Raw genomic sequence first — 26,831 nt, forward strand, 5'->3', positions numbered from 1 at the left:
CAGTTCTGCCTTCTAACCGGGACAGCAGTGTTAAGCAATAGAAAGTATAAACTATGTGTGATCAGTCACTGAGTGTATAAATACAGCTGCCTGTGGAGATTAAAGCAGAACCCTGACAAACCTTCTGTGAAGCATGTCGTGATTCTGGGGCCCCCCAGGCAACACGTTACCCTGTCCTTGAGCTGGGAAGGAGGAGAACAGAATTGGTCACTTCACCTGATATGGCTGTAGATAGGAGCTGTCAGTCCTCAAGACCTCACGAATCATGGAAGACAGACAACAAAGTCAACTGCAAACACTTCAGCTTCCCCCATCTGTCCCTGCAGACGCTTCTCAAACTGTGATGTTTGCAGGGAAAGCCCAATTTCATGCCACATGCCAGCAGCTGAATCTCCACATCCTCAGTCATACTCTTCAGCAAGCTGAGATCTTGCTGAAGTCAGTGGGTTTGCTCTTGGCAGGACTGGGCTTTCTGTTAGCAGAAGTGATCACAGGAGCCATTGTGACACATTCCTATCCCAATCCAAGCAGGCACTGACTACAGGTGTTGGCCATATGAATGTTTTTTTGTCTTATTATAAAGGTACCAGCTCCTCATTGTCATCCAGTCCTCCCCATCTCTCAGGCAGCCTAAGAGACAGTAAACAGTCTAGTTATCAACACCGTCAATTTGCTGTTTTGTTACCTCCAGTGCAAGTATCAATTACACAGCCTGACAAGGAGAAAATGAAATTGCAAAGTGTTGGGCTGCAGGTATTTAGTTCAATGATTGGGGCTGTCTTTAAAACACTGTAACAACACCATCCCAGCCATAAAACAGAGAGAAGGGGCATTACGTGCCTCCCTACACTTTGAATTTAAATTAAAATTCACTGTGATTTAAGATGTTATCTCCCTTGAAGGTCTATACCTTCCTTGGAGAAAATAAATATTCCCAGCTAATAATGTGAGTTGCTAGGCTAGTGATTAGTATATTTGCAACAGAGTGAATTTGTTTCCTATTGTCAAAGACTCAGGTGCATTATTTACTGCATGATAATCTCAATCTGGAATGAATCTTTGACTTGAAAGGACATCCATTCTTTCAAGCTCATCATCACCTTGTCCTGCTTTTGCTTATGCCTCAGTTTGGAAGGCACATTTTTCTTTGTGATTTGTAAAATTCATTATCAAATACTTGAAAGTCCATCAGCCAGGCTACCTTGATAATTTCTTTTATGAATAGTAATAACAACAATGACAATATATAAAGCTAAATTATTTCCAAAGGAAAACAAAGTAGTCATTTGTGAGTTGTGATTGCAAAAATAGGTGGTAAGTAGGATGTAAGGACATAGCATAGGTACTGACTGCAACAGCCCCCGTGGCTCATTTTGAAACCAAATTAATCAGGCCCCCATCCAAGGACTTTACTCATAAGTGTAATGTCAGGCAACAGGGTTCCATTACAGAGTGAAAGGGGAACACAACTCCTAATAGCTCAGAGCTACAGTCACAGAGTAGCTCAGGACAATTATCATTACCAAATTGTAATGCTTTATCCCCACATCAGCCCAAGGGCATACACCAAACTAGATTAGGATCCCTGTGTGGCAAGCAGATCTAGAATTTTCCTCCACATTGGCTTTAATTCCTTGTGCATTTATACCAGAATGCCTGATGGGCCCTTTGAAAAGCAGGGCCATCACAGTGGACATCTCTGCTGCACAAGTGTTTCACCTTGTCCTGATTCTTTGTTATGCCCAAGGAAATCCTGGCTGAGATACACCTGGTGATTAGCTCAGCCCTTATTCCTTCCCTGCCACTCTCTCTCATACTGGAGGAATTAATTCCTAATGATTATGCAGCTGATAAGGGAATTCCCAGGACTACAGTGGCTGAACATATTGGATTTACATAATCTTGCTTAAAAATCAACATTGCATTTACATCATGTCATCAGATTCCAGCTGCCTCAAGCAAGGGTGGATACCTGGGGAAGTCATACCTGAAGATGAAGAGAGAAAACAGAGAGAAAGAAAAAGAGACAGAAGGTTATTTTCCCAGATTTTGCTCTGCTGTGAAGCACCTCAGAGATCCAGTTCAGAAAGTCTTTCTTCTGAAGTGAGAAGGAACCATCAGCTTTCCAGTGAATCAAACCACCCCCTCATTTTCACTGAGAGAACCTGGTGCACACACCTCCTTGTGATGGGCTTCTATGAACAACAGAGCTTCAAGCTGAAGCCTTTTCTTTGCACCTTGACCAGTGTTGTGCTGGGAAAAGTCAGAAGGCCTTGGAAAAGCTCATTGCAATGCTCACACTAAATGGATACCAGTGGTCAGGACTGTCAGGAATCTCTTCTCATTAGCTTGGTAATTGCTTATATTTTAGTGTGTATTAGACCACCAGGGTGAAGACTTTTCAGGAATAGCTACCCTGTTTAAGAGGACGTGCCCACTTCGCCAGAAGAGACCATCTCATTCATACAAGCTTTTTGTCTATGTTACTTGTGGTTCTTAGAACTCATTTGAGGTTCTTTTGTTTCTTTGCAAAGGCTCAGAATTGCAAAATTCTGTGTTGGCTGGGCCATATAGTTGGCTGGTTGTTAACAGCTGGGCCAAGCCAGTGCTGCAAACTCTTTATGGTCTCTTTGGATAGAGTCAAACAAGGGCTGTAAAAAAAATTGTTCTGAAATATTTATAAGCCTAATGCCTCAGTATGTGGCTGGTTTCTCCAGAGCAGTTCGTTTTCCAGGGGTCTAAAGGAAGAAGAAGGGCTGTTGGGAAGTTTTCAAAGCTCTTACCCTGAATAAGAAAGGATAAAAGCACTGAACTTACCATTCAACTATGTATTTCAAGAGGCTGAGTACAATATTCTCTTTCCAGCCTGAAGCAGAACATTCGAAGGCTAAGAAAGAGCTCCCTCTGGAGAAATATTATCAACTTCTGAAACCTCACAGCTGGTGCAGAGCCTGCTCCAGCTGCTGTCCTGCCCATGGCACTCCACCACAGAGCTAAGCTGCAACGCTGGGGAGATGTGTCATCCCTGGAGGAAGTCTCTTTATTTCACCAGGGTTACAAAACTGAGGAATGAAATCACTTGAGACCTGGCTTTGGTCTCCTTGCAATTAGATTTGTTTATACTTACTGCACAGCTCTATTGGTTATTTTTTTTTTTATATAGTGAAGCAAAAGCTTTCCAGGGAAATCTAAACTCTTGGACAGCAGCTGCATCCAGCTGTGGTAGGAGTGATCTCATAAGGCTTAACTACATCACAAGCCTCATGTCGAGGTCTGTGGCTTCTATAGGCTGTAAGAAAGACAACTACAATGTTTGTTGGCATTATTTGATTAATTTTCAGCAGGCTCAGTCCTCTGATCTGGATTACTTACCACCTATATAGGGAAGGCATTAAGGACCTCTGGCCACAGGTTCTTTTGAGGTGATGAGCAGCACACTTGGAAATATTTGTGTTTTCCCTTGTGTTCCATTCATGATACAGGGGTGCAGAAGAGGTTCAAGAAACCACTTTGGGGAGAGACTTCTCATTTGAACAGCTCACATTTTAGCCACAGAAGCTTCTGTCTGTGCTTGAGGCTGGAGAAGGAGGAACCTAGGAGGCAAAGCTGGTGACATCTTGCCATGGTTAGCTGGGCTGGAGACCTCATCTACAACACTCATTGACTGCAGTGTCTCAGCAGGCTGCCCCAGGAGTCACTGCTTGTGCTGATCTGTTCCTAGGTCTGGGGTGAGGCACTGGCCAGCCTGGTGCTTTTCTTCTCTGGCTGGAGTCTCACCATGTTTTTACAAGGGATTTTCAGCTCCCCTGGAAAACACTTAGGAGCTACAGGCTACAAAAGCTTGGAAACAATTGCATTAGTCTACTGAAGCAGAAACTCTCATATTTTCTCCCCCATAATTACATTTGCTTTGCTTCAGGTTTGCTCAACCCTCCTTTCAAAGGCACTAAGATGGGGCTTTTCTCTAAACTTCCTAGCTGCTTTTTTGCACCCTTTTCCCTGGCTTTCCTGGGGCTCAGACCCCTGTGACCTGTTCCTGGTGGCACTGCTGCAGCACCCTGATGTGGGTGCTGGCCAAGGACTGCTGCTCCTGGGTGCAGGCTCCTGCAGACGGAGCTGCAGCTGCTGCTGGGCAGGGACCAGCCCTCTGTGTTCTGTGCAACTGCTGCCATCTTCTGGTCTGCTTCAAAGCAATCTCGGGCCCAAAAAAGGTCAGCCAGAATCAATAAGGTCAGGTGTAATCATTCAGGTTTACATATAAATGCAAATGTGTGCATATATATACACATAAGTTAGTATAGATAAACAGGTATTTTTATAGGTGGAGCAAGTGCTGAACAATAAATTTGTATCTTACTTATAATTTTACAAATAGTGCTTTAGTGCAATAATCACTGTGTTAACACTTAAGTGCTAAAAATTATACATAAACCCTAATTATTTGCATCATCACAGGCCAAGGTGGCTGCAAATTCTTTAGTTAATTCTCCTTGTACATTGAGAACCATAAAAAAAAAATAATATGTTGGAACTTCTTTGGCTAGTTCTGTTTTATACACATCTGCTTACACAAGACTGGCCTGAGAAGCACAGACTCAATATCAGCTACAAAGTCCTACCAGTGTTTGTGCACTGGCAGGGTGCTCAGTCTCCAGCAATTTCTGCCACAAACTGGAAAAACAGGGCTCTATTTTCCAGCACCGAGTGCCTGGCCAGGCTGTTGCTCTTCCCCTGACCTTTTAACAAATATGGATGCTAATTGCAAAGTTTTAATACTCTGTTAAGAGTCTCAAAACCGGTGTTTGAGATATAGGAACACTGCTAAAATGATGGGCCAGCTTACCACAATCCACCTCAAATCCTATTCCCAATATCAAATCATTTCACAATTCAGAAGCATCACTCAGACCTAATGCTGGATTCAGTGGCTGCTGGGAACACCATCACTTCCAGACTTTGTCCTCCACCAGGTAACCTTCTGTGACAGCTTGGGTGAACCTGCACATCCAGGGGACCTGGGTCATTTACTGGTAGCTACAAGAATCTGTGCCAATAACTCCACGGAGTGAGAAGCATGAGATGGTCAAGGGAGAATAATCAATATGGAAAAAACAGGAACACAGATTGGCAGGGGGTTATATCATCCAGTCCATCCTATGCTAGATCAGACAGCCATGTCACATAACCCTGCTCTTAAATTCCTGGAGTCCTACTTTAAAATTAGTCAGGATTTCTCTATGCAAGGTTTTTATCATCAGCCTTGTCTGGACACTCAAATATGGAATATTCCTGCTCTCTGGGATTGCAGCCTCACATAGCCTGGAGTAAGGATGACTCAAAAGCACCTCCAAGGCTTTCAGTGCAAATCTCTGACCTTTATTTAAAAGCCCACTTCTTAGAAAACGCTTTTTGACAGTATTTGCTAATACAGAGTTTCCTACGTAAAGACAGAAGACACCAAGGGACTTCCAGCCTGTTGACTGCATAGCTCTGTACTCTGCAGTCAGAGATGAGCACTGCAGAATTCACAGCTGGCAGCTCCCACCTGAGACCAGTCCTCACCAGCTCCCACCTGAGACCAGTCCTCACCAGCTCCCACCTGAGACCAGTCCTCACCAGCTCCCACCTGAGACCAGTCCTCCCCAGTTCCCCAAGGCTGCTCTTGGCTGTAGTTCACCCCGTGGGACCCCAGCTCAGGTGGGTCCTATGAGACCCAGCTGAATCTGAGCTGAGGAAAAATGCCTGATTTGGTATCCTGAGGACAGAAGTACCTTCATGGTTCCTTTACTCCATTTCCAGTATCTTCTGTCTCTTTATCCCTCATTTGAATATTAGCTTTAACATATTATGTCTGCAGTGTACATGGAGACAGGACTAAATACTGATCAACCTGACAACATTTCAGCACCTGAATGTCTTATCAGCAAGCCAGAGTTGACTCAGAATCAAAACTCTGCTGATCTTCAGTAGGTCTGAGGGAAGAGATGTCACTGCATTTTGTGGACTAGATAAAGTAGAAAGTTCACACATAAAACCAGCCTCCACTGCTTATGCCATGAGCTTTCTATCCCCTGCAGTTGATGCTGTGCAGGTCTCTATCATCCTGCTCTGAAAACATGAGATGGGTAATTAGATTTATGCAAAGAGCTTCAAAAGAGCACATATCCTTAGAAATATATCCTTGAGAGTGCATGCTATGGTCAAATTGTGTACTGAGCTACAGGGAATGTTTCATTTGGGATACATTCTAGTTACAAAGTAGAGTTTAGCTTTTCGTTTTTCTACAGCACTTAAAAATATTTCATGCTTCCTCCAACAGAAGGATAAAGATTTTCTCATGTAGTGTGCTAGGAAATACACAGTGTGAAAAGATTGTGATGGATGGGAGACTGAATTGAGGTGGGATAGTTGGAGAGAGCAAGGACATGTAAGGAGCAAACATCAGAGAAGTCCCCACATTGTCAGGGTACAAATCACCCACAGCAGCCCTTGTAAAAGGACTCAAAGTGCATGTTAAACACAAGCACTACAGGAGTCATTCTTTTTCTTCCAGCTTTTTAATGTGACAGAGAGAACAAAAACAAAGTCCATTGGAACAGATGCAATTTTCAGTGACAGCCAGACACAGATCAAATAAAAAAAAAGAATGGTTTCAAATGAACAAAAGGAACCAAGGGACTGGAATTGACTATTTCGCACACAGAGTCGAGAGAACATCTAAAAGAAACATTTCATTAAATTCATGACACTGGGTGTTATTTACAGTGGAACTTGCAGTGTGTGTACATTTATACAGCACTAGCGTCACATACAGCAAAGAAATTCCTCTCATTTTGTTTCCTTCACAGTTCCCAGGCTTGATTCTTCCTAAAAGCAGCATTTGCTAATACAAGGGTGAGAAACTGAGGGAGAAACTTGCTGGAAATATAACGTATGTGGCTCAAATCTACATAAACCTAAAAATATACTCTCCAGTTTTGTGTGTACTTTGGAAAGTCAAAGGACATAAGCAGGGGATATAAATGGATCTCAGGTCTCCTCAACAATATCAGAGTATACTCTGTTGTTGGAGATCTCAGAGCAGGACCTGGAAGAGACCTGCATGTCTGCAGAAAGCTCAGCTCCATGCAGCCTGGTGCTGTGCCCCTTTGTAAGCCCAGCCTTGGAGCTGGACTCCTTAGTGCCCCTCTCCAGCATTGCTGAAGGACATTGGGCTGCCTGCCCAGTGTGCAGAACATCTGGCTCTGGATAGGGGTTTTCCAAGTGTGACCCTTTCCTTAGTCCAAAAGATCCATACATGGCTGGTTGTAGGTCACAGCATTTCAAAGGGATGAGGATCATATGGGCAAGCAGGGGATCACTCCACCCAGCCCCAAGCTGCAGCCACCACCAGCAGGACATAGCAGAGCCAAAGGCAGTGGCAGGAGCTGTTCTGCACAACTGAAGTCAAGGAATAGGCATACAACAACTAGATAGGTCAACAGGGAATGTAAGGAGGCAGAACTCTTACCACGATATCACTGGTCTTTTGTAGCAATATCAGCAGTGCTCTAAAAGGCTGTTTCTGCATGCTCAGAAGCTCAGTGATGAATTCCTCCTGCGAGCTGCTCTGCACTGCTGTACAGAAGAAGACACTCTCAGGGCAGGTTGGGTCAAGTTCCCTGCAACCACCTTTCCCACGCCATGGAGTCCCTGGCTGAGTGGCTGGGCTGGTGTGCCACGCACGCACAAAGAGGGCCAGCTGTCCTCTAGAATAGGTCTTTGGGATTTAAGGCAAGTCCCTTGTCTTGGTCCTCTGTGCCCCTGTTGCAGTCAAGTTCAGGAATCCAAGGAAATAGTGCTCTGCAGGGATCATCAGTGGACCCATGGTCGGGAGTTTTCCTCTTCTCCGTGGATGGTCCAGTCTATCAAAACTCCAAGACAAAGAGACTGTTCACTGTGGCAAACGTAGGCAGGGGAACCACTGGAGGAGGTGTGCTGGCCCTTGCACTGGAGGGGAAATGCTGATTTTACAGCAGAAACAAAGCTGAGCCACCAGAGGAGGTCTCTGATGAGGTGTCTCCCCCTGCACAGTGTTCCAGGGCTCTGTGGCTCAGGCTCAGCCCAGCAGGTAGCTCACAACTTGAAAGTGAGACCCAAACCAAAACACAAACAGTGCTGAGGGGACTGCACCCATCAACCATTTTGCTCTGGAGAGCAGCAGTGTGAAAACTACGCTGACCTCCACCAGGACAAGGACAAGAAACAGCCACGTCAGGTCCATCAGCTGAGCCTCGTCCACGCTGGCGTTGGGTGGGAGACGTCGGCCCAGGCATCCCAAAGGCAAACGCCTGGGCTGGGAGCCTTGCCCTGGATTTCTCTGTGATGGAAGGAGGGGAGCAGGGCTACCCAGGGCAATCCATCTCCTTCTCAGCACGGTGCCTGAGTGGTCACAGATATTGCCTGTGCCTTTCAGCTGAGAATAATGGGAACCTGGGGCGGTGAGGTCAGATGCAGACATCTAACTCGGGGGTGTCTCACACTAGGACGTATGGTTTCCCTCACCTTGGCCTTTCTCCCTTCTCTGCTCATTGTTGTCCCTTCCCAGGCCCTTTCCTATTAGGTCATGAACTCCCATGTCCAGTCTGGGTTTAGGAATCTTCTCACAACACATGTGCATTGTCCCCTAGCCCTCAGGTGACTGACATGCACTTTAGGGGTGCAAAGAGTTTCTAAAGTCACAAGAGTAGCCTGGGTGACATTGACAGCAAGATCCTATTCCTCTCTACCCCATCCCAGCTAATCTCTCAAACACGAAGTTCAGCAGCCTGTGAAAGAGCCATTCTGTAAAGAGGAAAGGTTTCTGAGATTGGGTAATATTTCCTACTATTACCTTGCCATTTCTATTTCCTAAAGACCTCAATTTCTTCCTTCTCTGAAAATTAACAGAGAAGTTTTACAAAATAAATGATGCCATCAGTGTCATGGTAGTGTCAATGGAGAACATAAATAGTCAGGTTTGCTGTCAGAGCGTTGGATGATATCTAAGAGTGCTTCAGAAAATGAATAGAGGCAACTTCTAACTCCACAGAGCAGCACAACAGAATAGTCCAGAAAATGAAATATTTTTTCCCTCCGAGCTGCAGTGTAGTAATTGACATGCACAGCCCAACAAAATGAAAGAAACTAAAGACCACGATGGTGACCTCTTGTGTTGAAATACATATTTAGCTGCTTCTCACCATGCAAAAGAACCAGACATTCTTAGAGAAAAAGAAAAACCAAAAACAAAACCACCAAAAAAACCCCACCACATTCTGGGCTGTGATTCTCAACAGAAGCTGTGAACTGTTGCCAAAGGATGTAATTACATTCACTCCTACCTTAGAGTAGGAATACCTTGCCGTTTTGAAGACAAATCCAAAAAAGGTCCTAAGCTACCCATAAGATGAAGAAATGAGGCCTAATAAGCTCAGCTATTACAGCAGCATGTGGTTTCATCAATCTCCTGACCCTCAGGATAAATCTCCAGTATCCCCAATAGCCCATTGTAGCCTAGCTGCTCCGTAAGTGTTTATCCCTGATCGACTTAACGATAAAAATGATGCTCATTAGAGGGTTTTGCCTCATGGGCAAGGATTTGCTGCTTGGGATCTAAGCACACTCTGTGTCCTTCAGCTGCCCTCTGCAGCAGCACTGACTGACTCCCACAATTGAGTGGGGCTGGCCCTGGTGTCAGTGCTTAGAGTATTTGACCATGTCCAGCTGAAGGTCAAGGTGTTAGGCTTCAGTCTTGATGGATTTCAGCTTTTTTTCTGTGTTTTTCTTTAAAAACAAACAAAAAAAAAGAGCAATCCAAAAAAAAAAGAAAAAAAGGTAAATAGGAAGATCGTTTGTAAAAGTACAAAAGACTATTTTATGGCACAGAACATCCTGGTGAGGCAAATTCCCTGCATTATGTGCCAGTCTCTGATTAATTTTGGTCTATCACTGACCTTACTGAAAAGGTCTAACTAGTGCTATCTACTCAACTGTGAATGTTGGTGGCATCTTCAACAGTGTGTGTTTCCTTCTTGATTCCCAAGAAAATACATCCCAAAATATACAACTCACTTTGCTCCTAGGTGCAACAGGATTTAAATCATGTGATAAAAAGGGCCTGGGAGTTTCAAAATTGGTCTTTATAGGATATTAAACTTAACTGTGCCGCGTAACGGAGAATTTAATGTTCTGTACAGTGAGAGCTTGCTGTGTGCATTCCCTGTGTAACAAGTTAAATGGCTTTAAGTAACTGTGCTTACAGTGTTTCAGTGAGACCCAAGTATATAAGAAAACCAAGCATCATATTCTTTAAATAATATGGCTAAAATGCTGGTAAATTCACAGTTACCATACTTCAGGTATTCGACAAAAAGTCTCCTATTTACACTGGATAATATGTACACATTTGGTTTGTGGAGTGCTCCAACATCAGATCCATTTCTCCTCTGTGAAAGTTGCAGGAAAAAAAAAAAAATCTTAATCATCCTAGAACTATATATTCCCAGCCATCAATACATTTCAATATTTCATGTCTGGATATAAAGAATGAGGTGTCACTAAGTTGTTCGTGACTCCAGATAATCTTGAATTAGTGGTATTAGTTCTTAGTGTCTCTCAAGATCTTCTTAAGGGTGCAGAAGTTAAAAAAAAGTAAATTTTGGTAGCTGCTAACTTCAAGGTGTGCAAGTATGTTTACAAGTATGTGTAAATACATATATATATATATATAAAACTATGTATATATTTCTCTCCCAGACCAAGAAGGTGCCTAGTGATTCTCTATGCTCAAGTGAAGACACTAAAGGGCTTTGAGACCCTGATTCCTCTGAAAGAGCTGAGCACCCACCCTCATATCCTCCAGAAATCAGGACTGACTCACTCTTCCAGGCAGATCAGCTGGTAACCCCAAAATGAAGCCAGCTAGGGTCACTAGTCCCACTTGTAGCTCTTGTCCCTCTTGCTGGAGCTCACCTACCCTAGGTTTGTTACCTGCCACCCGTCGTGTCTGAGCACAGCTGAGAGGAACCACCAAGGAGTGCTGGGCAGGGCAGGGAGCATCTCACAGCTCAGCAAAGGTGTCACGGGGTCAGGATCTGTCCTCCTGCCCGACGCACACATGCAGGAAGCTTCTGTTCATGTCCTGTGCCATTGCACTGGGGTGGAGAGGGGAAGGGGGGACTCCCAGTGTAGGCAAGATTAAACCCAAGCTCTGCAGGTGGTGTGTGTGGTAGCTGCATGCACCAGGCGTGGCTGTAAAAGGGTCAGAATCTAGAGGGTTCATTTTTATCCCTTTGGGCTCTTCTTTCCCTCTGCCCTCTCACTTTGAGGTATCAAGAACAGTACAGAAATGGAGATTTTGATTTTTCCAAACATGGCTCTTTTTTGTTCTTCTTCTCCACCTGCCCCCCGACCCCCTTGGCCTCAGTTGCTCACATCAGGACCTGTTCTCGAGTCTCTGGCAGGCGCAAAGCGAGCAGGCCACCTCCCACCAGAGCAGAGGAAGCCAGAAGGATGGGAACCACCTTGGTTATCCCTACAAAGGAGGAAAAGATTGAGTTCCCCAGGATGGCACCAAACTTGCAAAGCCCATTGAGGATGCCAAAGGCCGTTGCCCTGTGGGGAAAAGAAAAGCAGAAAGCAATGGTTAGGAGGGAGGTTCTTGGCATAGCTACAGAAGATCTGGATGGGTAATTTTGTGAATGCTCTTGTGTTGCCCAGGCTATGCTTCTGGCAAATAAAGCTAGGCAGAATAAATAGATAAATACAGACTAGACTTTTGCATGTCTGTGTGAATGAGGAGAATGACTGTGCATACTCATTTCTCCTTTTCATCTCAGCTTCTCCCTAGCCCTAGAGTTGGCCATTAGGACAGCCTTTGCCCTTGCCAAAGATAGCAGAACACAACCTGCTCTAGAATTTGTCAAAGCCCTTCCAAGCACTGGCTGGGTAGGCTGTCACCAGAGAAACAACCTCCAAATTCTGCTTAACCCAGCACCTAACAACATGCTGCCTTCAAGCACAGTTCTTCTCCTTCCCTTCTGGCTTCCCCCAACAGCCTGAAAAGGGCAAAAAAAGGCTTATAATGATGTCATAGAATCCCTATGGTTGGAAAGGAACTCTAGGATCATCAAGTCCAACCTTCGTCCCAACATTTCACTAGACCATAGGCTCAAGTGCTACCTCTACTCGTTTTTTAAAGGAAAGATTTAATCTACAGCATATTCTCCCAAAATTTCCTGTGCTGCCTCATCTCCCAAACCGTTCTGTGCACGTGGCTGTCTCCAGGTTGTGGAGGTGAAGGTTGGCACGGTGATGAGCTACAAGAAGAGGCTGGGGGATGCAGTCTCAAAGGCCAGACCTCCATGCACATCCATGGAAATCACAGTCTCTCATCATTTCCATGCCTGTAATTTCCACACCCTTACATGACTCCCTGCAATCAAGCCACCATGCATGCAGAATTATCCTTGCTGATCCAAAATACCCAACTCTTAAGGACTGGTGAAAACAAAACAAAACAAAACTACACCTCTAGAGCGAGCACTGACTTTTTCCATAGGGGAACGAGTGGCCCAAGTCAGAGGGAGGGGACTAAAGAGGGACATATTCTGAGCACCTTTTGTCAGTAGGGTAGAGCTCCACGGTAATGACGTCCAGGGCATTCCAGGCAGCAATGCTGGCCCCACAGAAGAGACACTGCCAGCCGATCATCGCCGACTCGCTGTTCCCAAAAAAGAGAAAGAAGCAGCACACCGCCGAGATCAACATTGAGCCACCTGCAGGGGGGAAAATAAGAGAAAAAAATTGGCACTAGTTTCCCCTGTCCACAGCTGAGCAAACACATTTGTTGATAAAGATGGCTCCCAAGTGACAGCGTTCCACCCCAACACAAAATAAATTTGCCAGAACCCAAAAATACCTTGATGCTGCCTATCTGTTCTTCTCTGATGCTGGAAACCAGCCTGAAAATGTTCTCAATGACCATCTGAGCTTGCTGATAGACCTGCTCTGCAGAGACTCTGAAGATAGGCTTTTCCAGGCAGGTTTCCAGCATCTCTGACTTCCAGATGGACCCAGGAAGAGCAGAGGCAAGTAAACATTAAAGTCAACGAGGAGGAAGAATCATGGTGAAGGTTTTCCAGATTGAGTTTTGAGTGAAGAACTGGTACATTTCGTATCATATTGAAAACACTTGACACATTTATAGTCTCAATTAGGATAATTTAAAGTCAATTGCACGGAGCACTTGAGGTCTCTTTTAATTATAAGAACATCATGAGATTTCATGGCACATTTGCACAGGAGTCATAATTTTAGGAACACCACCAAGGGAGAAAGTGAAAGCATTCATGCTTAGTTAGGCAGAGTTCAGATTCATAAAAATTACTGGCTACATCACTGCCTTCTACCCCACTGGGAGTTTTCACCTGAAAGATGCAATTTTTGCAAAATCAAAGTATCTTTGGTTGGAAAGTTCTGCTGTTGCTGACATATCTCTATTTACTACCAGGAAACCAAAACAATTTTTTTTTTTTGTTTGCTTGGGGTTTTTTGAATCAATTTGACACCATCTGAAATAATTTGGATGCTGAACTGGAACTAAAATGCTTCATTTTGGACATTAAGTTGTTTTTTTTTGCCACTGTGGTAGCCTCTATGAAAAGCAGGACTCCATATCCACTTCTCTGCCATAATCCTTGGCCAAACTACATCCCCCACTGTGCCACGTGGACATTCTGTCTGCTGAGGAGGTACAGTGCAGCATTAGGGTCACCATAAGTGCACCAAGAGATCTGACATTTGGCACAGGAGAAGGTTGAGCAGAACATGATGAAACTGAAGTCCCAGCGAGGCACACAACACGGAAGTGAAATTCAGTTTTCACATTAAGCTGACCAGAAATAATATGTTCAACAGAGTGATACGGGTGGGATGCCAGAAGGCTGTTTCAGTTCAAAATTCCATCATGAAACATTTCAGCGTGTCATTCCTAATTTTTGTCCTCTACTTTTCATTCTGCAGAAGAAATAAGCATCCAGGATTCCAGCTGTCATCTCAATTCCAAATGAAAATGCTGAAATGCTGACATGTTTGCAGGGTGGACAATCTGATTCTCATTCAGCTTTATTTCATTTCTTTCCCGCAGACCCTCTGGTTTGTTTGGGTCTTTTCCAAATTCACCACATGACCACTTTCCCCTCCCCCCAGCACACATTCCTGACACAGGGGTGGGGTCACTAACCTGTCTGATGGTGAGGCTAAGCTCCCTAAACATCCTCCTGTTCTCAGAAGAGGTAAGTGAGCTCGAGTGAGCCACTCCTTACCCCTGAGCCACATCCCTGATTTTATTAAACTCACTTGGCTGTCCCTTGAGGCATGATTCCCACAGTACCTGGAGAGTAATGTCTGAACTCTGAAGGAAGCAACACCAAAACATAGAGCTGATAAGGTGATAACTTATTCCCACAATGCTAAAGGGTGGCAAGCATCTCACTTGGTTGTTACATGGCCAGTTATTCTACCATATGCTCTCTAAAGATGCCTGTAAAACCATTTGAAAATCAGAAAACCAAAAGAGGCAACTCCTGGGCTGTCAAGTATCCGCATCAAACCATCTCTGTGAATATTATTTGCTACAAGCAAAGTGTTTGTTTGTTTATTTATTTATACAGCGGTCTACGAACATCAGCATCAACTCCACAGCACCAAAAGGTCCTGCTTCAGCTCTGCCCCTGTTGTGCTGAGCACAACCTGTGCCATGCACCCACCATCCCCACTCACCAATCATCTTTATCCTCCCTATTTTGTCCATGAGTAACGCAGAGATGATGTTGCCTGGCAGCACAGACAGGCTGCCCAGGAAGCTGACCAGGTAGATGAGGAAATCGTTGTCCTCCTCGAAGTCTATGTGACAGCCTTCCTTCTCCTTCATAAACGTGCTGTTTATGAGCCTGCAGTTGATGAATTTGTGTTCATAGAGATCTGCAAAGGAAAGAGGCAAAGATCTTGGTCCTGTTGGGCTGATGCCCCTTCATACAGCAGTGACAGGAGCCAGGATCAAAACCAAGTCAAAGATCTGAGAGGTGTCCCTCACCGAATGGAAATAGTCAGGGAGTTACTTAGTGGCAAAACCCAGCTGCATGCTTGGCACACGGTGGGTGTAAGCTCATGCTCTCCCTGTATCTGTGGAGTCAACTGGACCAGTATCACCATGGCACAAAGCCAGGCAATGCCACAAGGCCAGGCAATGCAGGCTCTGGCTTCCATGGCCTTCTGGTTCTCTATTACAGTAGAGGTGAAAAGCTTTTTCAAGATAAATGAATATGTATTTTACTGCTTACAGTCATCAACCACAGAATGTTTAAAATCCTATATCAAGCCAAATTTATTGAATCAGGCTGTTAAACTGCCAGGCATTTTGGCATTAGTTTAGCCTGCCAAGGTTTGAGCACAGATTTTTGCATTTGCTATGCAATAGCCAACAACACCAGAAGCCATGTGGTTAAAAACACTGGTGGAGCAACCTGAGAAGCCTCCTTCCGAATGCATCACTTTTTTTCCATCATCACTCTCATTACCCACCACACACAAAAACACACAGATCCCTATCATCCTTTCTCCCAGAATCTGATAAAACACCTCCTAATTACAGAGATGAGGCCGTAGCGGGAATCCCATTACCAGTGTTATAGAAGACAGTAGAGATGATGGTGCAGTTTTCAAAGAAGGTCTCACTGGATGTCACATCTTCAAAGTAGCAATCCTCAAATAATGAATCCTCAAATCTCACTTCCTTGAATTTCATGCCAATAAATCTGTGGGGCAGGAAACAGAACTTCACTTTGTGCTTTGAGGTATTTTCTATCCTATGTAGCCTGCCATGGCTGTTTCAAGAGACAGAGCTCTAATGGCAATTTCTAGGGACATTCACAGGAAAGGCGTTCCTTGAATGCATAACTGTCCTTCCAACTTCAGCCTTACATATTTTGTATTTTAGTAGGAAAGAAGGGTTTGAAGGTTTTGTGTTTTTTAAAGAGAGATGGGCTTTTTAGGAATATTAGCAGTTTTTCTACTCCCCAAAATAGTTACATTTACGAAAATGTGCTTCCAAGGCTGAGCGGACACAGTTCCTTTCATGTTCAGTGCTAGTCCATCTGAAGAAGCCATAATTTCACTCAGTGCATGACATTTCCTTTCTGAGCCGACCTTGCTGCCTTCCTTATTGTGCCCTTTCCTCCAGCATAAATAAAACTAGACATTATCAGGAGCCCACTGAGCCATTTGGTGAAAGGCTTCTGACAAGTTGTTTAAACTCAAAGTGATTTTTTAAGAAAAAAATATGCCAGGGTTTCTAAGAGAATGGGGAGATATCTGAACTCTGCTTGCAACCATCTCTATTTGAGGACTATTACTTATCATGTAATGAAAACAGATTACACCAAAAATAATCAGCTGTGTCAGGCGATTGGTTTCTCCTCTGATGGGAAGCTTGACATGTCTGACCTGCCTGCCTGCAGGATGACACAATATTGATTTACCTGTGAAACTGTGCAGGGACACTGAGAAGATGTATTTGTTAATGCACAGGCATGCTTGGAAGATGTAAGGAGCTATTAAGAACAAGGATTATTGCTCTATTTACAGAGGCCACGACTGCCACCACATGAAAAGCCTCCTAGCATAGCCCCAGAAAGTTAATTGAATGGAGCACTTATGCCACAGTCTAGCACAATGGCTGTTTACACCATTAAACAAGCACTGCAGGCCTTCTTAACTGAAGCTACTAACAGATGTTATTAATGCAGAAAATGCCACCAGAAGACTATTCAAGTCTTTCACTCCATGTAGAAGGTCTTATAGGTTACAGCAAAACTTAAGCTGTTTTGCTTTTGCTCAGTAATAGCCTGTGATGTATTTACTTTCCAAAGGCTGCTAGAAGCCCTTTTCCTGCAGTTTGCTTTCTTAACATTGATCCTTAAAAGTCATACAGCAGTGGACTGGTGTTCAGTGGAGTTCTAACACACAGCCAAGGGCTGGAGGGAAAACACAGCTATAAATCATATTGAGAGATGCTCTGGGCATACATCATAGTTTCATGTCTTCATCCTGCAAGGTGCTGAGCATCCTCAATTCTCAAAGAAGGTAGTGAAAACTGAGCATCTTTCCTGGGCATAATGGTCCCAAATCCTTGAATTTGACCACCATCTACTTCTCACCAGGCACTGTTTGGCTGCTCGATAGGCAAGGGAGTAGGAATTATGGGGCTAGGTTTGCACCATCACGCACAGCTTGTTGCTGCAGAGAAGGTCTCTGAGAGGACATGGGGACACATGCTGGGGTCCTCCACCAACATCTATATCAGATGTATGCTGAGGAAGTGGAGACAACTAGTTTCGGATGTGAGAGGAACAACCTGGCTGGGTATTTATGCATGATTTCAGCTGTGAAGACCAAAACAATGAGTTTTTTTTGGGTAACATTGAACATCCAGTAGGACCTCCCCACACAGTGCAAGGCAGCTGAAGCAACACCCCATCTAGCCTATGGGAAGTAACAGGATCTCCACAAAATTTACATATGGGTACTTTTCCACCCATTTTATTGGGATTTAGAAAAGTAATAATAGATTTATATTGCTGTGGAACATAGGGTGATTGAGGTCCGTGCTGGATGCAGAAGGAAAACCACAAGGCCCAGCCCAAATGGGAGAAGAAAGGGAAAAAAAAACCCAATGATGTTCTGCTAGAGTGACTTCACTGACTTCAAAGCACCAAAAGAGAAGCTGGCAGAGTCGTTCTGGGGGAAGATGCCAGCCCGTGTGGGACAGTCACATCAGGCTATGGCAGAGCTCACATCTATGGGCTGCAGGTTGGAGATCTGGCTAAGTCATATGGAGGACTTCAAGGGAAAAGAGCCTTTTATTTTGGAAATGAAGCAGCAGGACAACTCGATTCCAAGTGACTGACTCTGCTGCTCAAGACCAGTAGATGTCAGTGTGTGCTAAGGAACTAGCAGCCACCTCTGTCTCCATTGCTGTCCAGTCCTGCCAGGTGGGAGGCAAGAACCTCACAGGCATCCCCTTGGGTCTGAAGATGGGAATAGCTGAGGCAGAGTGCGTGAAAAATAGGATATAAAGGATATTTGGTCTGTGGAAAAGTGCCTTGAGGGTTTGAGAGACACAGAATGTCCAAAACAACTTGTCAAGTTGGTGGAAAAAGAAAAAAAAAAAAGTGTTTTCTAGAAATGTTTTTCAGTTCAGTGACATTGAACCGAGTTCTGTTGACTTACTTATCATTCCTGTATTCCCCATTTCTATGGATCTGGTTTTCCAGGGTGAAATTAAAAGTGAAGTGTGACACTTCTTCCTCATCAAAGATCTTCACTCGGGATTCGTACGCCTCGTCTTGGAGATAACGGATCATATCAGGGAACCAGACAATAAGGCCATAGTAACTACAGCAGGATGGGAGAAATACATTAGAGAAGCAAGATTCCAGCACTGCAAGTACCACGGTGTTTTTCCAGTCATCTACTTCATAATCTGCAAACTCGTTCCACTCCTAATGCAAATGCATCTCTCCTACAACTTCTTGCTTGGACACAGGACTGAGCCAAGTGTCTCCTTGTTTTAAATATCCAGGTGCTCTCACAAACATAATAATCCATTTTTGTTCACTTAAAATCAGGACAAGTCATTTATATTTCAGCGACAGTGACTCCTTGGCTGGATAATACAGCAATGTGCTGTCCTTTCCTTTCAAAGAAATTTCAGTGCTCTCCCAGAAGGCAGATTTCTGCAAGGGTGACGTTTAAGTGAGAGTTAGGCAAAATTTACCTGTAGTTTAGCTACATGGTCACCTGAATAGTTTTTATATAGATTAAGGAACAGTTGAGAAGTGGGTAGGGTTGTGAGTTTTTTTTTGTGTGGATAAACTCAAATGAAAGATCTAGAGGTGAGCAAGTCAATATACTACTGCCCTACTGACCAGTTTTCAAGCCCTGATTTGTTCAAAGGACTTGTACCCTCATATAAGCAAACAGATTGATCAAGAGCATGTAGGAGAGCAAGGCTTAGCACACAAAACCTCCTTATAATAAAACCATGATTAATTCTGCAATAGTTTATTTAAATGTGTAAATAATTATTCAGCCTCTGAGTGCCCTCTATTTTCCTAGAGAAGTTAAAGTACTGTACCTTAAGGCCATTGTAAACCAAACCACAGCCAGCATCAATGTGTTCATCCTGTACTGGGCTGTTAAACAATATAGCACGTTGTCCCAGACCTACAAAACCACAAGAAGGAATGAGCTGCAAAGACACCCTAGCAGACACTTGACAGATTAATTTCCGAGTGCATGACAAATTTCATGTCACTAAAAAGAGTTCACTGGGGGAAGGTCAGATGTGTGGCTTGTATGCAGTGTTTGTTCAAGATTAAATTTATTGAAATAAATGGTTTACAAGAAGATCACTTCTTCAGCTGCGTGCCAGGGTGCTTGAACTGAGCCCTCTGTCATTAGCTAGTGCATGACTAGGGCTGGGCTGATGCTCTGTCTCTCTCAGTTTATATCAGAAAATATGGTTATGAGCCTGTTCTCAGACCCTCTGACAATTTTGTCTTTTAAAATATATGTATGGTCTCAGGGGTGCTTTCAAACTGAGCTCCAAAACTCACTGAAGAGCAAACCCCCAAACACAGCTGGCACTTTAGGAGGGGTAGGATGAACTCAGGCAGGGATGAAGCTGAGCAGAGCAGGAGTCAGACTAAGATCTGCTCTTCTAGACCTGTTGCAGACAATACTGCCAGCAACATGAGGGGTTGTAAGACCTGATGTTCTTAATTTGCCAAATAAATACAATAATAGTATAGCACCTGCACTGCTGTTAAAGACTCTCCTTAATTTTAAGCTCCTCCTCTTACACTAGAAGATCTACCAAGATTTTCCACAAAGTTTGGCATGGGCAGAGGTAAGTAGCATAGCATGTGTCCAAGGTTAAATTAGCCAAAGAGAATATAACTGTTCCAAACTCAGTCACAGCAGGAACAAGGAGCAGTCTGAGCCCACTGCGAGTGGTAAATTCACTTAGGATTGGGGGAGAGGGAATCAATATTTCTCTGCTCAGAGGGAGAAACAAGTGCTTGGGGCTGTGGCTTGTCCTGGAAGCTCTGCACAGCCATGATGCTCCCAGGGGCATCTGGGGGCCTGGCTGGCAGTGTGGCAGTCTGCAGATGCACACATCTGCCTCAAAAGCACAACCAAATCACAGCCCTTTGCTAACACCAGCTGATTTTTTTTTTTTGAATGAGAGTCAGGGTTTCAATATACAGTGACCTGAAGAAATGAGCTGCTGGAGCCCAAAGCTCAGAAGAAGCCCCTGTGGGATGTTTTCTTCTCTTTACCTGTTTCAAAACAGTTGTGATTCTGACCAGCCACCGCTGGTACCAGGTCCCTGTTGAACTCTGAATTTCAATAAATTCATCTACTTGCTTTGGAGTTTTGATATAGGAAACCTGGGAGGGGAAAAAAAGGAGAAAAAAAAACTAATGAAGTTTCTAGGCTTGATCTTGCATGGATTTTAAATTCCATTGTCTACTGAGCACCATTTCCACCTAATATCCCTTACTATCTTTTCCCTGAACATTATCACTAACAATTGAGCTAACTGATTAAATCACAGCAGGAGATTTTATTATAGAAAGAAGCCTGCCCTCCTCCTTTCCTTTCATCCATCTCTCCCTCCATCCTTTTTCTCCCTCTCCTTCCATGAAATATTTTAAGTGCATCACATCCACTTGATTCTTTCATTTGTTGGGTAATGTGCCTGTGTACTGCCTTATTTCTCTATTCCTTAGATTTCAGCTAGAAATTAGGACTAGGCAATTATAGTAAAAATCATCTCCAAGATCAACCACTTGTATCTGCATCAAACTGTGCCCTCAGGATCTCTTTCTTCAAAGACAGCTGGCAGGAATGTTTCTCATTCAGCACCTCTTAAGCACCACTGGCAGAACCTCTATGACACATGAATGTGTAGATGGGAATCTTTGCATCAGAAAACACATCCTGTCATCAAGTGAGCCCAAACCATGCAATCTGTTTGCTTCACCAAAACAGCCTGAATTTTCAACCCTGAACACCTGAACTGCACTGCTCAAGAAACCTTAAAAATGGGTCCCAGGAAATATTTGCTCAGTAGTGTTAAATAAAGGACATATTCAAGGAAACCAGATCTGTTTGTAAACATGAGAAGGAGGTGGAAATTTACGGAATAAATTGGAGTATGAATGAGCATTTGGGCTCAGCTGTGGAGTCTGGGTTCCTCTTGCTGGCACCCCTTAAATGTCAGATCTGGGAAGTGTCCTGGTACCAGGTGACTCACCACAAACTGGCTACTTCTGGCCTATCAGAGAAACACTAAATCTGACAGTCTGTGCTACACCAGCCACAGAAATCATCCACCTGTGCCAATGGATGTCAGTAAATGTTGGTTCAGCTGGTGTCCCATACCTTGAGCTGCCATACTGAGACCAGCTCTTGCCATAGCAGTCATGACACTGTTGGATGGAGTAGTGAGCACCAATGGGTGCTGTACAGATGCTCCTTCAGTCTCCTGTTCAGCTCTCATAGTGCCCTACTTTATAGATTTATATAATTTTTGGGTTTTAGTCCTCTTTTCCTCCTAGCACACAGCAGGACTGGCCATCCCAACTCCGTGTTACAGAAGAGCTAGGTAGGGATTTAAAGAGATGGTCTCTCTCATCTTTGCTGTCAAGGTTCATAATAGTGAAATGGTAGCCTAAAAATAACACACGCTCATTATTTTCCTACCTGAACCTGCACACAATTGTTGTGCACAGATATTCAGCTTTAATTTTCTTGAAGCATCTCTCCTGAGGGGCCCTGTTTTGTGACAGTCCTTCTGAACATGGAGCCTCCATCTCCTTGCTCAAAAGGAGATTTAAGACACAACCATATCCTCTTTCCTCCATTCTTTAAGAGCACACATCCTCTCATCATTAAAAGCATCAATCAAGAGCTGTTCCCTGGCTGGCTCACTGGGAGTTTACAACTGAATCAGAGTAATTTGTAATTTGCAATTTGCAATTAAGCCCAGCTTACACCTTTTACCTGATCTTACTGTTAAGGAAGTCCACTGATGTGACCTTTTTCACAATAAGCAGCAGACTAATGAGTAATAGCCACTCATCTCACTTCCCCTTGGAGAGATTAAAGATTGGGTATGAGGCAGGTGGAGTTTGGGAAGCTCATTAGAAGGTCTGTGAAGTTTAATCAGAGTTTGATTAGAAGCCAGAATGGAGAAAGGAGTGACTCAGATCTCCCACATGATGAATAACTCTCTTATTTGGTTTTAGTCTCTTAGAGAAGACCAATTAAGGATGTGTGTAATTAAAAAATCACTGGTCTATGTGCCTTAGAGTAAACCAGGAGCAAAGAGTACTCACTGCAATTCCCCACAAGTCCCAGAGTAGTTCTTGAAAAAAAAGAGACTGGCATCTAACTTTAAATGCACAAAATAGATCCCAGAGTCCTTTTTCTGATTCTTGGGGGAGGTTACGTTGCAAGAGTCCCAAGGAGGGATAAACTGGTGGTGTGCTGCACAAAAGTGTCCAGCTTTTTTCTTTTAACATGCTCGTGGTTTGGTTAAACTCACCGTAAACACCCTCTCTGGCTCACCCTTGGCCCGCATGTTGGTGTCATGAACTTGCTTAAGGATCATCCAGGCTTCATCATGTTTACCTATCTGAAAACACCAAAGGAAAATAAAACAAATAAAGGGTGGAGTTCCCAGCTCTGTCATTTATCAAAGTACCATGAGAAATAAACTGTAGAGTTCCAGTATAGCAGAGAAGCACACGTCCATCGCTGGCTGCACTGAACACAGAGCTGAAAGCACAGTCTGTATTCAGAGTGCAGCATCTCTGTGCTGGAAAATGGGGTTACCCTGAAACTGTCCAAGGCAGGAACAGAGCCTGAAAGCCAAATGAAGGACAAGGAGATGGATCAGGAGACCTGGGCTCTAATCTCACCTCTGCTGAGGACTTGCAGGGTTAACTTGAGCTAGGTAGTAGCACATTTCGTATCTGTGACATGGGATTAAAGAATACTTGCTTAATGTTCCTTAAGTTCATGTATTTTACTCAGTAAAATGTATTCTGTTCTTTGCTTTTCCACCAGGATCAGTAGTTACATGCCCAGACTCTAAGAGATGTTTTCAAAATGCCTTTGTCTGACTTAAAACATTCCCAGCCCTCACCACCTTCTTTCTGTACCACATTTAGCAGTGAAAAAGTAACCACTGTTGCTTGAACCCATAGTCTGCAGTCTTTGGGGTTTAAACAATCTGTGGAGCTAGTGTAGACGTGTAGGAGTGGGTTTCACCCTGAGCTTGGGCTAGGCATGTTTGATGGGACAAAAAGACAGACAGTGACACATCAGGGACCAGCTATGCTCTGCTTGGATCAGACTGCAACGTTCAGATGAATCATCTTACCTCCAGCAAAAACCGTGGGCTTTCAGGCATGAATTTCAGTGCCACCAGGGAGGCAATGCATGGCAGGGAGCAGACAAGCACAAAGACCCTCCAGCTGTGGAAGTGGTACTTCGTTCCCATGCTGAACCCCCAGCCTGGAAACAGCAAGAGCCAAAAAGTAAAAATACTGACCAGGCATTCTGAGTATTTCTGTCCTGAAGCAGCTCTGTATGACATGGGGACAGCTTGAAAGTTTGCTCTTCTTAGTAATGATGGCTCTTAGAGGCTCAAGAGCATGCTCCAGTAGTTAACAGCAAATGAGTTCATGCTCATTACAAAAAATTGAACATACTTGCTCAGTTTATGCCTTTTAAAAACCTTCTTTTATCTTTAAGCTTAGAAATCATCTGGTGATAAGAATAGCTCCACGCAGCTAGGCAAGTAAGGGTGGGAAAGGGCTGAGGAAATAATTCCAGGGCCATAATTTACTGCTGCTTGGTGATGTTGCAAAAGGCTTACAAAGGTTACACCTTCCCTGATCTGAGGCACGTTAGAGGTGGCTCCTTCCAATCTCGTACCTCACACATGTATTTCACATTTTATGGAGGCAAATGAGGAAAGCAAGTTTATTTTTTTCCAGATCTACAAAACCTGAGCTGGGATTCAAACTTGGAAGAATCAAGATCCTAATTCTGCATTTGAGATTCTCCCTATCCTGCTTTTTTTTCCCTGATATCTGACCAGGTCAGGTATTCCCTTGATAAGGACTAGAAAGCATAGCATTGTTTTTACATTGCCCTACTTACTTTCTCTAGGCTTAAATCTCAGAAGGAATGTTTAATTCTTTTTTTGTTCTATAAACATTTTTATTCACATAAAGCAATTGTTGAGCAATGGTTTTTGCAGAGGTCTCATCTGAGTGAGTCATGGTGTTCTATCCATTTCACAAAGTTCCAAAATAGTAGGTGGAACATGGGAAATCAAAATGAGAAGCTATAAAACCACAATGTCAAAAAGTCATCTGAAAAAAAAAAATACATGCAGTATAAATATATGAGGGTGTTTTTAAAGCTAATGCAGTTGCAGATAATGGGATTATTTCAACCTGACACCACCATAGTTGGCCTATTTATTCCAAGAGTCACTGCCATATCAAACATAAGCATGAACATTTGTTTATACTAAGTGTATTTTAAACATGGTAAAAATGGATTGATAGATTGGTAAATGTTAGTGTTTTTCATCACTGTCTTTGTGGCCTGTCCTACTTTCCTCAAACAGGATTTTGCAAACAGCTGGTGCCACAGAGCACTGAGGGAATTAATCTTTTCCAGTAGATATTTGCTTCTGATATTTTCCTAGGATATACACATGAGTTACAAGGAATACCATGTGACATGATGATTTTTGCTCCTCAGAGCACTAATATGTTTCAGAGTATACCCATCTACTTTTTCTCTCCCAATTCCAGCTCTGGGCACAGAACCCATCCTGTTCCTTACCCATTTAGGTGAAGTCAGATGTGACTTCAGCCCATCACATTCTGGCAAGATGTGTCACCAAACACACAGCCCCAAGAGCATTGACATTTGGCTAAGGAAAAGAGCATGTGCTGTCCTCACTGCTGTCACTCATAGCACCCAATAATTCCCCAATTAAAGTAACTTATTTTAGACAATTGCATCAATTTTGTTTCAACACCATCTCTGTCCAGTTTTCCCTGAATGCACTGACATTTTGATTAAGAGCTCAGGCTCTGGTAGCATAATTCAAAGTGTATATTGGGAGCTTTTGATGCAAAGTAGCCCTCATTAGTCCTATTTACAGGCTTATCATCAGGCAATCGATCATGCTGCAAACTTATCAGACTTTTGTGTGCACTTCAGCTATCTATTGTTTATGCTGGGGTGCATAAGGACTGACTAATGTTACCTGCACAGAGTTTTGGGGTAGTGTAGTGATGCAGGAACGTGGTGATGACAGAACACAAAAGCACAAACCAATTACCATAGTGTGGGATGATGCTCCAAGCCATTGCTGAGGCAAAAATGCCACCAATCATCCAGAACATGCAGAGCCAGCTCAGGTGTTCCCCCCTCTTCTCACGAGACAGGAATTCAGAGAAATAGGCAAACACGATGGGGAGGGATCCCCCAATACTGAGGAGAAACACAGCACAAGGGAAGAATATGAGTCTTCTTCAGTGTCTTTACACTTAGAATTGCACAGGTAAGGAGGAAAGGTGACGCTTACAGACGTAATGCACAGAAGTAAAACTTGTAGGAAAAATGCAAACCTCTGCTTGGCTGGACTTCCCTTAAATATCAAATTAAGCAAGATCCTTCTCCTGCTCTGAAAGCTAAATTTCCTGTAGTTTATATAAAGCCAGTGTAATGCCCTACTCTTCACCTGGAAATCTTCTGTTGCTATCTTGTGATCACTCATTTTAAAGAGGCAAAATACAGGCAGGCAATGGGAACTGCTGAGGGTCTCATTAGAGGCCCTGGCTGTCAGGATTGTAAACCGAGGTGGACATTCATCAGCCTCACCCTTCTGCACAGTTTGGGCAGTACCAGAAGAATATCAGTGACCCATCTTCCCTACCTCCAACGCTTTTAGGGTCAGGAGCGAGGTAAGAACAAGAAGTGCCAAACAGCGGTGCTACCCTGGCTCGGTACCAGAGATACATCTCCCAAGTAGTGTTCCCCCTCCCACCCCACACACCCAGCCTGCCAGGCTGTGATGAGACTCCTCCAGGACATGGGAGAGATCCACCCTTTACCCACCCGAGGCCTGAGATAAGGCGGCAGAAGAGGAAGAATCCGTATCCCTGGACGAAGGAGGAGAGGAACGCAAAGGCAGCGTTGATCGCGAGCGATATGATGAGGCATTTCTTTCTTCCCAGTTTATCAGCAAGGCCACCCAGCAGGACAGCCCCCACCATCATTCCTAAGTAGACTATCAAGCCTGGAAGCAAGGGAGAGATAGTGAGTTTGGTAAGCAAGTGGAAATAGCAGCCAATGTAGAAGTAGATTTCAAAGCGCCCGTATGGCAGCTGATGTCACCCAAGCATACTATGCAATAAAGTAGAGATACTCACCCCTACCCCCCCCAGTTCAGCTCTCTCAGGTGTGCTTTACCAATCACATGGCCCAGCAAAAATAATATGTCCATCAGCAGAAAACATATACAGACTTTACAATCAAATTCTAGTGAACACAGAACAGTTATGATATGGTTAACAGCAGGGGGAACAAACAGATCAATGTAACTACTCATAGTAGTTAATGCAGCCAAGAAGTGAGTAAGCCAAGCC

At 43.8% G+C, this 26,831-nt stretch overlaps 1 protein-coding gene across 1 annotated transcript; it reads right to left on the reverse strand.

The window, feature by feature from the left end:
- Positions 1-11,450: 11,450 nt before the first annotated feature.
- Positions 11,451-26,482, reverse strand: LOC103772058 (synaptic vesicle glycoprotein 2B-like; the record flags this gene model as incomplete). The annotated part of the gene is made up of 11 exons (XM_008939375.1): positions 11,451-11,634; positions 12,638-12,797; positions 14,803-15,003; positions 15,703-15,836; positions 18,310-18,474; positions 19,217-19,305; positions 20,424-20,534; positions 22,697-22,786; positions 23,537-23,670; positions 25,523-25,674; positions 26,302-26,482. Coding segments are annotated over 11 exons (1,601 nt in total), but the record flags the coding sequence as incomplete, so codon positions are not given.
- Between the last annotated feature and the right edge of the window lie 349 nt (positions 26,483-26,831).

Source organism: Merops nubicus, unplaced genomic scaffold (genome assembly GCF_000691845.1).
Source record: "Merops nubicus isolate BGI_N331 unplaced genomic scaffold, ASM69184v1 scaffold38894, whole genome shotgun sequence".
In the NCBI taxonomy this organism is placed as follows: domain Eukaryota; kingdom Metazoa; phylum Chordata; class Aves; order Coraciiformes; family Meropidae; genus Merops; species Merops nubicus.